The sequence below is a fragment of the Arvicola amphibius genome, chromosome 9 (assembly GCF_903992535.2).
Source record: "Arvicola amphibius chromosome 9, mArvAmp1.2, whole genome shotgun sequence".
Classification (NCBI taxonomy): Eukaryota; Metazoa; Chordata; class Mammalia; order Rodentia; family Cricetidae; genus Arvicola; species Arvicola amphibius.
The window spans coordinates 124,580,329-124,591,628 of record NC_052055.2 but is presented as its reverse complement, the minus strand read 5'-3'; the positions used below and the strand labels follow the sequence as shown (position 1 = coordinate 124,591,628).

The 11,300-nt window shown below is 53.1% G+C and overlaps 1 protein-coding gene across 1 annotated transcript; it reads left to right on the top strand.

Moving 5' to 3' along the window:
- Positions 1-3,624: 3,624 nt before the first annotated feature.
- Positions 3,625-10,060, top strand: LOC119822203 (mucin-like protein 3). The gene is made up of 4 exons (XM_038341184.1): positions 3,625-3,753; positions 8,139-8,866; positions 8,918-9,502; positions 9,911-10,060. Exons 1-4 carry the CDS (start codon positions 3,642-3,644, stop codon positions 10,058-10,060), a joined length of 1,575 nt encoding a protein of 524 aa, XP_038197112.1. The 5' UTR covers positions 3,625-3,641.
- The last annotated feature ends 1,240 nt before the right edge of the window (positions 10,061-11,300 follow it).

The following is an 11,300-nucleotide window of genomic DNA, read 5'->3' as shown; positions in this document are numbered from 1 at the left end:
GAGGGCTACTCACTGGGTCCCGGGTAACGTGGAGGGGTAAGAGGGCCACTCACAGGCTTCTGGGTAATGTGGAGGGGTACCCCCCCCACACACACTGTTTGCTTCAGACCTCAGAGGAGAGAGAGGTAGGGACAAACGGGCGGGGGGGCTCCTGCAAGTGCCAGGCCCCACCCAAGCCTGGGTCCCTCAGCAGCTCTTGAGGAATTAATGATTAACCGTTCTTAGCTGTCATCATTCCTGCCAGAGAAGGGCTCTGGAATGCTCGCCCCAAAGGGAGGGGTGGGTGGGGCCTCACCCCGTCCCTCTTGGTGTCTTAACAGCCCTGTCTCGTGGCTTGCCAGGTGGGAAAGCTGGGCAGCGGAGAGCTTCCATCTTTGACATTTCATTTCTATTTTATTTTCTGTGAGTGAGTGTTTTGCCTGCATGTGTGTATGAGCACCACGTGTGTGCAGTGCTCACAGAGGCATCCGATCCCTCTGTAACCAGAGTTACAGACGGTTGTGAGCTACCATACAGGAATCAAACCCAGATCCTTTGGAAGAAGAGCAACAAGAGCTGTTAACCCCTGAGCCGTCTCTCCAGCCCCCATGCCGGACTTTTTATGTGGGTGCTGGAGATAGAACTCAGGCCCTCGTGCCTGTACAGCAAACACTTGACCAATGAACCAATGATAATTCCTAAACGGTAACAACGTGCGGCAGGTGCGAACCACCGCTGCAAGCTGGTGGTACTGAGGGCACGCTCTTCAGCGCGGGAACTGAGCCGTGGGTGGAGCAGCCTCTACCTCAAAGAGATTCTGGGAGCATCACATGAGCGCACGTGTGAGGCTCTAACAGCGCTGAGCAAGCAGGTTGACTCCTAATCACGGCTACTCCTGCTCAGCAAAGAACCCTGAGGACTGGGTGGTCACAGATCCGGGCAGTTAGCCCCCGGACCCCCTCACCAGGATATCCTGTTCATTTTCCATCTCACAGACACGCCAGTTCTGGGGGAGATGAGTTAGGGGTGCAGCTGTGACCCCTTACATTGCTACCACCTGGCTGCCAGCAATGCTCGTGACAGGTAGGGCTGAAATGGCTACGAGCCATTTGCCCTCATCTGAAAAAACAAGATGGCTTTGCTGACCTCATCAGTTCTCACAAGAGGCTCCCGTGACTGACTCCCTCGCCTCCGACTCAGATATAGTCACCCTTGTCACTGTAAGATGCCATCTTGGGCCAGGCATGGTAGTGTCTTTCTGTAATCTCAGCACCCAAGGGGCAGAGGCAGAAAGAGAGTCACCAATTGGAGGCCAGCCTGGTCTCCATAACGAGTTCCAGGACAACCAACGTAAGATACCAAGATCCTGTCTCAAAAAACAAAACAATTTAGTAGTCAGGTATGGTGGTCCATGCCTGTAAGCCCAGCACATGGGAGGTGGGAGGGGAAGATCATGAGGTCAAGGCTATCCTCAGCTACATAGCAAAATCAAGACCAGATGGAGTACAGGACACCTTGTCTTAAAGCAAAACACACACATACACACACACACACACACACACACACACACAGAGAGAGAGAGAGAGAGAGAGAGAGAGAGAGAGAGACAGACAGAGACAGACAGACAGAGAGAGAATGAGAATTAAACCAAGTAAAACAGAAAAAATTAAAAAGATAAATTGAGTGCATAGGGCTGGGGAGGCTGAGAATACTGGCTGCTCTCCCAAAGAACCAGGGTTCGATTCCCAGTACCCACATGATGACTCACGACTGTCTGCAACTCCTAACTCCGATCCCAGGAGCTCCAACTCTCTATTCTGGCCCCCACGGGCACTGTGCAAAAGTGTTCCGCAGACACACATGCAGGCAGAACACCCATACACATGAAAAAACACTTAAAAGAATAGCGGTTAGTGAGTTATTTTAGAAACCGAGTCTGTTGGCCTCTGCCCATGCCAGGATCCTGCTCTCTAGACACCTGGTTCTTCTGTGAGCTGGGACCATAGTGGGAGGAGAGTGTTTGTTCACAGGCACCGGTTGGAGTTTACTCCCAAACAGAAACTCTTGTGGCCAGCAGCATCTCTAGCCTCCTCCCGCTAGATACCGGCAGCATCTCCGTGACAAGGATGCTCCTGGAATTGCCGAGTCTTCCCTGGGGAGGCAAAATTGGCCCTTCCCACAGAGAGCCAGTGTCTTGGGGCTAGGGACCCTAAAGGAAGCGTGGTGTAGAAGACAAGTGGGAAAGGAGGTTGTCAGGGGCTCTAAAGTCCGGATGGAGCCGCAGGGAAAGGCCTGTCTCTGCCTCAGGGTCCCCGTCCAGCAGGCTTCACTGTGACTTCACAGGCTGCCCAGCTCTGAGCCAGCAGTCTTAGACACAGCCGCAGAGGCTCATTAATCTCCCGCTAATTAAGCTAATGGCAGTCGACCTCTCTCCTTTCCTGATCCAGCCCTAAGGGCGTAGGCAGTACTCATGCTGGACCACTGGTCCTCAGGAGCCTCAGCTGCCCCAGCCCCATCTCCCACCCTGAGGATCTCAGGTCCCGCTATCCCCTCTGCTGCCCACTTACCTTAGGGAGCAACGGCCCTGTTTCCATCCCACCAGGGGACTCACATCTTTTAGGGTGCTGGAGTATGAGCCCACAGTCTTGTGCATGTTACACAATCACTCCCCATTGAGCCACATCCCCACACTAGCAACGGATCGCTGACTGACTAACTGCTGCACTGCCCTAGAGACTGGGGATGTGGATGTGGTGGGGACACACACAAGACATTGCCCCAAGGTGCTCACAGTGTAGGCTCCTCTCTCCTAGAATCTCGGTGGAGCTGGCCTCTAAGCTAACACTTGCTCTAGGTAGGGAAGGAGTGAAGTCTCAGGTACAGGGTTCAAAGGGGATACGAGGTGATTCCCCCTTGAGCCCCACAACTGAGACTTTTCAATGAGGAGAAAGGGGGGGCAGAAAGTCTAGAAATAGGAGGAGCACTTTTCTGAGCAGGGACAGATGCAGCTTTGAGGTCGGGGCAGCTGCTGCCTAGGATGGCAGGAGAGGCATAGGAAGGACAGATGTCCCCAAAGGGGACAAGTGATGTCAGTCCCGGGGTTCCCTGCCTGTCTTGTCCTCGTCATTGCCTCAGCTGTCCCCACAGCCTGTCCTTACACAATGGACGCTTCTGTGTGCCGTGGACCACGTGAGGGCTGCCCCCTTCCCTGCTCTTTCACCTAGACTTGGGGACACTCCACCCAGGGCAGAAAGTGTGGCCGGCCATGTGTGAGTTAGGGGTGTGGGGCTGGATGACGCCAGAGAGACAGGAGGGTGAGTATGAGCCTCCTCCCAGAGCCAGGACCTGTCCAGTGCCCTGTCTAATCCCTCTAGAACACGAGCATTGGCTCAGAGCCTGCAGGCCACCCCATACAAGCCATTCCTTCTGCGGGGACTGGATAAGGAGGCAGCCTGGCTACCCCACCCAGATCCCTTCTGAGTCTCCAGATCCCACGCCTTTGGTGGGACCCAGGTACCTAGCTCATGACACAGCTGCGGTCTCCCATTATCAGGGCACCCCTATGGGTGGGGCAGTTCCATTTGCTTAAGGCTTAGCTCAGAGTAGCCCCAGCCCCCGTGACGTCAAACCTGACCCCTTATAAGATGAAGGGTCCCTGGTCCATGGTCCCTCAGCGGCCTCCTAGCTCTGACATGGCTCAACTGACCAGTGGTCTCTGTTCCACGTTTGGCTTCCTCTGCTGCCTCTTCTTCCTTCCAGCTTCTTGGGAGGCAGGTAAGATGCTCAGAGAGGTAAAGGGGTCGCCATTATATAGGGGGAAGAAATCACAAAGGTCTTATTTCTTGGTATGGATGGGGCTGGATGATCGGCCACAGCAATGAACTATGGCGAGCGGCACGAATGGTTGCGAAGAGTTGCCTAGTGTGTTCACGACATGCAGGAGAGGAATCTCGATTCTGCTCCGTTTCTTTTGAGACATCTGGGGGCGAAGGGCTACACCTGCCTAGAGCTTCAAGCTTATATAAAGACACTGTGTGGACTTTAGTTCTAGGGGGATGGGGAAGGGAGCTCGCACATCCTGGGCACTTACCACATGTTAGGAACCCACTGACACTCGTGGTGCTTCTGCCGGTGTCTCCTTAATCCCCAGAGGGTCAACGATCTCCATCTTCTAGCAGAGAGGTCACACAGCTGGGGGGGGGGTTTGCGGGGCAGGAGCGCAGGGTGGGCTCCGGAAGGTTCCAGATAGACCCCACTTCCCCACTTGACTCAGCCATTTAGCTCACCTGTCAATGATACAGTAGGAAGGATGCTGGCAGCCTGTGCCCGTGATGGGGTTACAGCCTACTCTGCACCAGGCATGGCTCTAGGGCTCCCTCCATATTAACTCATTTAACCTTTATGGCAGCTCAATGAGATTCTGTCCCCATCTGATAGGTGGAAAATATCCCAAGACTTGGATAAGAAAAGTTTGCCGCACACAAGAGATGCTAGGGAAGGAGGCATAGCTAGGTTGGTTCACTTAGTTAACAGAGAGTGCTGGGACAGGGAGTAGAGATGCCAAATGTGGGGGCACTTTGAGGGGGCCTGGACATCTTTGGGGGCATCTTTATCACGTGGACAAAAGTGCAGAACTCCTACCTCCCTAACAGATGTGAGACCCCAAACAGAGATCTGGGGGTGGGTACTTCTGGGGCATGGCAGGCAGCATCTTCTTCCAATAGGCTCACCTGGTGAAACTGGGCCGGGGCTCCTGCCCTGAGCTCAGGGTCTTGCTGAGGTTCCCGTGGGATGGCAGGGTTGGGAGCTGAGACTCTTTCAGGGCCTCTGACAGACCTCTACAGTGTGCTCTGTCGGCATCCTGAGCTGACATCCGTGCTCCTACCCAGACGGCCCTGCGGCACTGCCCTAGAGAGCCGGTCCGAGCTTGTCTGTTTCTCTTCCCATGTCAATGGATGTCCACCTGGTGTCAAGCCGCTGCACGAGTGGAACAAACCAGTAGGGGGCGCAGGGGAGCAAGTTCACCCTAGTCACCTGGAGATTTGCATCAGGACAGAAGGCTGGGTGCAGCAGTAGTGATGGGTGTGGTCGGGGAATGCCCTTGGAGCTTGGTGGGGCAGGACGCGGGAGAGACTAGAGGGTACACAGGCATATGCACACAAGTTTGTGTGTGTGTGTGTGTGTGTGTGTGTGTGTGTGTGTCCGGTGTGTGTGTGTGTTGTCTGGGCCAGGGCTGGACACATGGCTGTGTACAGCAGAGAAAGAAGTCAGGGAAGAGACAGAAGAGACCACCCAAGGTGGGGCGAAGTCCCCTGGACTGTTCGGATGTGGTCCAGCATCTGTCCACAGGACCTGTTGATCCCTAGACTCAGGTAGGGCACAGAACTCCAGAGCCTGCCCAGGGAAGTCCCAGAAACAGCACTCCGGATTAAGTCACAGCAGGGAAGTTCAGACAGAGGACGTGGGAAGAGGGGCTGGGGTTGTCGTTACATCGGTACAGTTCTAGGCAAGCATGCTTGAAGCCCTGAGTAAGGTTCCCCGCACTGTGGTGGTTCACAGCTGTAAGCCTAACACTGGGGAGGAAGGTGCAGGAGGGATCAAAACACTTCAAGTCCAGCCTAGGCTATGTGAGAACTTGCCTAAAAAAAAAAAAAAAAAAAAAAAAAAAAACTGACACTCACCCCAGACTTGATGGTTAGTCATCTTCCTCCTGCTTTGTTCATCTCGGGAAGTCACTAAAAAGAGCAGATGTCACTCCTGAGTCTTCCAGCCTGTGGAAGTCACAAATTGTGTGTGTGTGTGTGTGTGTGTGTGTGTGCGCGCGCGCGCGCGCGTATTTCTTAATGTGCATAGTGGAAGGCAGTGGGCATCCTAAAGTCTTTTCAACAGTTTCCTCTGAGAATTCAGTAAGTTTCTACAATGTTGCCTGTTATTGGAAGCTGCTATTCTGAGTTCCAAGTATGGAGGTTACCTGAGTGAGGATAAAGTTGAAGGGGACAAAGCCTGCACTTCAAGCTTGTTCCTCAGTTCTGCAAGGCCAGTGGAATTCAGCACTCTCTGCCACGAGTGGCTCATTGGTTCACTCTGTGGGTCTCTATCAGGCCCTTGGCGTGTTTGGAGCATGGAGGGTAGTGGACACCTGGGTACGCCTGGGTAGTTAGATCTCAGCCTCCTCCCCACCTGTAAAAAATGTGGGTTTGTGAAAAAGATTAAATAAACAAACATGTAAGCGGCAGCAGGGCCCTCCCCTCCCCCGAGAGACTGACCCGGTTCACAGGGTCGGTGCTGAGGTCTTAACCAGTCCTAGTCTGGGGCTGGCATCCCAGGATGTGTGTTCAAATCCGGACTCCACCTCTTACTGGCTGGGTATCTCAGGGATTACCTAACCACTCTGAACCTTGTTCCCTTGGTATAAAGCAGGGAGAACAGAAGATAGTTCTCACCCTCAAGAGGTTCTTGGGGCAAATAAATGAGGATTATAGGAAATACTGAACAAAAGTTATTGTTGCTATTGCTAAGCGGGGGGGGGGGGGGAAGGTCACTTCCTCCATGAAATTCCAGTTCCACAGATGGAAAAACGGGGAGACTGGCGGCTTCTAAGTGCCTACTGAGGGCTGGAAGCTCAGCAGTGGTGAGTGAATATTTGTGAAGGAATCAGGTGCCTGGCGTACTGCGTTAGCTCTCTCTAGTTGTAGCAAAATGCTGGCGGTTATGGACCTATGAAGACAAGAGTTTTGTTTGGGGCCATAGTTTTTGGTGATTGCACCCATGAGCAACCAGCCCTGCAGCTCTGAGCCCATTGCCTAGCAGTCTCTCCAAGGGAATGTGCTGTAACCCAGCTTCCTTTCATAGGCCCCGCCTCCCAAAGGTCCCATCACCTCGCAGCAGTGCCCATCTGGGGACTAGGTATTTAACTCCTTTAGGGGCAGTCTGGATCTACACCGTGGCACCTGGAAAATGATTCTCCCAATCCCTGAGAGGAGAATGCTTTCGAAGGAAGGGAGATCAGAGGGACAGTGAGGCCTCTTCCTTGCAGCTCATGGGACTTGGGCTTCTCTGTTCTCACCTCCTTGGTCCGCTCTTCCCACACTTCCTAGGACTGAGCTCCCAGCCCCCATTCTCACCAGCGGGAAGGCAGGTGGATCTGTTTCCCACTACCGGGAATCAGCCCTGAGCCTGGGTGCCACCCTGAGCTAACAGTGCTGACAATCTCAGCTATGTCTCTTCACTCCCTGGTAATCTCCAGGCTCTCGTTCTTCTGGTCAGCGTCAGAGACACATCTGTCCCTATCCAGTTGTGTTCACCAAGGCCCATATCTGCCCGCTGATAAGGGTGTTCTCCTGCACACCCTGTCCCTAAACAGAACCCCTCCCAGAATCCAGCTGCCTTGCTCACCGCTGCCAGGACCTGCCAGGAGAAACCGTTTTCTGTCGAGAGTTTCCCTTCTCTATCCCCAGACATGTGTACAAAGAGGGGACCCAATGTGGGGAGATACAAGGGCTGAACGACCTCCCTTCGCTCAGACCAAACTTCAGCACCAGAATGGAAGTCTCCATATTCCTTTCCCATCCTCCTCTCTCAACCTCTCACCTGGAAAGTTCTGCCAGAAGTGTGCCTCAGTTTCTCACATTGTCACATCTGGAATGGAACTGGGATGCCACAGAAAGACCAAGATTCTGACATGGATTCCTTTTCCTCTCAGCTCTTCCATGGGAAGGGAGACCGAGGCAGGTGTGGTAGGAAGTGGATGTTGACAGGCACACAAGCAAGAGAAAGGTTACTGGAGGAGTCAATGACGATGCTTTTGATGGAGAAAGTGTCAGCCAATGGAAGGACCACAAGAGTCCAAACATGGTGCACAGAGTATAAGGGAGAGACCATATTAACCAACGAGAGATACTAGATCTAAAGAGGAACCAGGAGAGATGCCAGAAGGCTGAGATGAAAGTTGAGGAATGGGGAAGGAGAGAGACTACATTTTTGCTGAAGGTTCAGTTTGGGCAAAAGTTCCGCGGCTAGAGGTGAGAATGGGGTTAAGCAGTGTGGTATTCTAATGAGCCTTCCCGAGGAGACAGCTGTGCATCCTGCATCCCGAGGATGCCTAGTATAAAGGCAGGCAAGACTGTAGGGAAGCCCCTCATCTGTCTCTCTGTCCACAGGTGCTGACACAGTTCAGGAACTCCAGAAGACAGGTGAACCTAAAACACCTGATCATCTGCTCGCCCCTACTCCAGGCCTTATTCACAAGGCTCTTTCTTTCCACATTGATCTGAACCCCCAACGACCTCCAGAACTCCCTAAGTCTACAGCAACCCAGAAGCCCAAAAAGCGGTGCACCACCGTACGCCTTACCAAACCAGTTCACAAATCTGTAGACAACTCCAAAGCCACAGATAACCAAAACACCACTGTTCGCCATGAAATGACCCCTGCTTTGGAAAAGAATGCCACCAGCCCAGGAAAAGACCCAGTGCTCCGGAATGGACGCTCAGCTCATGACTCCAAATCTACTAACACAGAGAAAGGGTCAGAGGGACGTCATCCAACCTCAGCACCCAGGAGAAGAACAACCTGTAAGTCTACAACAAGCAAAGCCAGAGTAACGCGGAACTCAGGTACACCAGTGAGACCTGTGGATACCAGCACTGGGCTAAGGACCACCTCACATAAACCCACAACTCCTTCCCATGACTCAGAGCTCAGTAGAAAAACCATATCTTCCTCAGTAACATCCTCAGAAGCCCCAAAGACCTCATATAGGACTCCAAGGACCCCAGCAACATCAGGAGCTGAAGCTCACAGGACTCCATTTGCCTCAGACAAGCCTGAGCAAATGACTACAGAACACATCAAAGAGACCACATCAGCCAGCGAGAAGACCACAAGAGTCCAAGTGACTCCGGCAGAGCATGAGGGAGAGGATATATCAGCCAGTGAGAGGACCACAAGAGCCCAAGCAACACCCACTCAGTATGAAAGTGAGACCGTCTCAGCCAATGAGAGGACCACAAGAGCCCAAGGGATGCCTATAGAACACGATACCACACTGGCCAATCAGAAGACAACACAAGTCTCAGCAAAGTCTACAGAGCACCCAGAAGAAGCCACATCAACCACCCAGGAAGCCACACGCGTCTCACAAAGTCCCACGGTATTCTGGAGGAAAACCACACTAACCACTAAGCCCATAAAAACTCCAGGAAACCCAGAGAAAACAGAAGCAGTCCTTGTGAGCACACAGCCTCCAGTCAAGGTCACAGAGGACAAGTCTACTGCTCTCTCTCCTCATCTCCATAAATCTGAGACCACACAGCAGGGACTCCTCGGCTCTGTGACAACTAGAACAGACCTGGGATCCAGCACTCCAGGGGCTCACCAGCAGCAGAGCAGCCACAGCTCACCTGGAGGCCTCCACGCTGAGGGGGCGAGGGGAGAGAACAATTCGTTCCCTGCGTGGGCCATAGTTGTCGTGATCCTCATGGCCGTGATTGTCCTGCTCATCTCCATTGGCCTGATCTTTTTGGTAAGGGCAATGGGGCAGGGGTAGGGGAGACAGACTGAGGAGAGATTAGGGCTCGGAGTTAGAGAGAATAACGAGCTAGTGTAAAGAGGAGAAACCCAGCAAATCTGTAAGACGGGAAGAGTTGGAAGAGAAGGCCGTGGCTGAGATCGAAGGGGTGTGAGAGAGAAAATTTGGGAGTTGGTTGTAGTCTTGGGTGTGAGGGTAGGGGATGTAAGGATAAGGTGACCAAGGCAGAGGGGGTTGTGGGTGGAATCTCAGACTCTGTGTTGGAGCCAGGTCTGGAATACGGACCAAGGCTTGGATAGAATCTTGGACAAGCAAAAGGTGCAGAATCCGAGAGAAAAGGCCCAGGGGTGGTTGATGAAATCGAACAGCTGGCGGTGACCTTATTCCTTCTTGCCATCTCAGGTTGCCTGTGCGTCGCGAACACGCCATGTGCTGACGACCCAGAACTCAGAGGATTTCGACCCTGAGGACAGAGGGGGCCGCAATTCTTACCCCGTCTACCTGATGGAGCAGCAGAATTTGAAACCAAGCCAGATCCCGTCCCCTCCGTGATCTTGAGACCTGCACCCCCAGCTCTTCCAGGCTTCGCCCCTTTCCTGGAAGGTGAATCGGACTCAGGACGCCAACTTCCTGGGCGTAGAAAGGGCAGCAAAAACTGACAGATAACAGCTGTAACCCCCATCGGCCATAACTGAGTAGTTGAGGAGTCACGTGGTAAGGGTGACAGGGTGACAGGTACCTGTGGAGGAAAGAGAGGAAAGAATGAATAACGCAAGCGCTCTCCGTAGAAGGTGGTGTGGGAATAAGGCATTTCACGGACAGCAGGTGCGGGGCCAGGGCAGGACCAGTTCTGAGAGAGGCGTGGCTACGTGAGGCGTTGGCTACGACGTGAGGCGTTGGCACCTCAGAAGAGACCACCCCAAGAGTGAAGTAGGACCCTGGGAGGCCGGAGGAATGGAGGCAGTGCCCAGGTTTAAAAACTGATGTATAGCAATTCTGTCCACCCCCACTTAAAGGTGCACACAATTCTGAGCTCCCAGGGACTAGATCTTATTTTTTTTTTTTAATTAAAAAAGGACCTAAGAATAAAGGAAGATTGGCGTGTTTTCTTTCCTATCCTCTCCATTGCTTGGAGAGAGAGAGACCTCCACCCAACCTTGCGTAGATCCCCAAACTCCTCTTCTCCGTGACTCTTCCCGCCTCCGTGTGAGTCCCTTGGTTATTCTGGGTGTCTTTGGCGGGCTTTCTGTTTGTGGGTGGGTATGCACAGAGGGGCTTATGTTTGCCTGAGGTCTTACCCACCCACCTCATGCCCATCCTTCCCTGGTGGTGCACCCACTCAGCAACTGTCCTCCTGCCTCTTTCCCCAAAAGTGGGTGCCGGCTTCATCTTGCAGCCTCACCAGCTACTCCCCGGCGTGTCCCCTCTCCCCGCTCTCCCACCACACACTGACTTTCCCATCTCATAGGCAGTTCATCTCGGAGTGCTTTGGGGATTTTCTCTCCAATTTATCCCATCATTCTACCTGGTACTGATGGGGCGGGAGGGGGGTTAGTAGAGAGAGGACAGGTGCCCTCTGCTGGATTTCTGCAATAAAGCAATAGGGACTCCAGACTCTGCAGACTCTCAGGTGTCCATGGCCTTACTGGTGACCCTGGACAGGAGAGGCTGGAGGGCAGGACCGGAGTTCTTTGAAGAGCCAGACAGAGAAGATAAGATTTCTGTTGTTTCTAAAATGGCCATGTCTAGGTTTAGGTAAAAGCTCAGTTCGATTTTCAAGTGAGGGAATGGG

Coding starts and splice junctions, on each gene's coding strand:
- LOC119822203 (XM_038341184.1), top strand. CDS start 3,642: ATGGTCCCTCAGCGGCCTCCTAGCTCTGACATGGCTCAACTGACCAGT. Junction 3,754..8,138: donor TCCAGCTTCTTGGGAGGCAG/GTAAGATGCTCA, acceptor CTCTGTCCACAG/GTGCTGACACAGTTCAGGAA. Junction 9,503..9,910: donor CCATTGGCCTGATCTTTTTG/GTAAGGGCAATG, acceptor TTGCCATCTCAG/GTTGCCTGTGCGTCGCGAAC.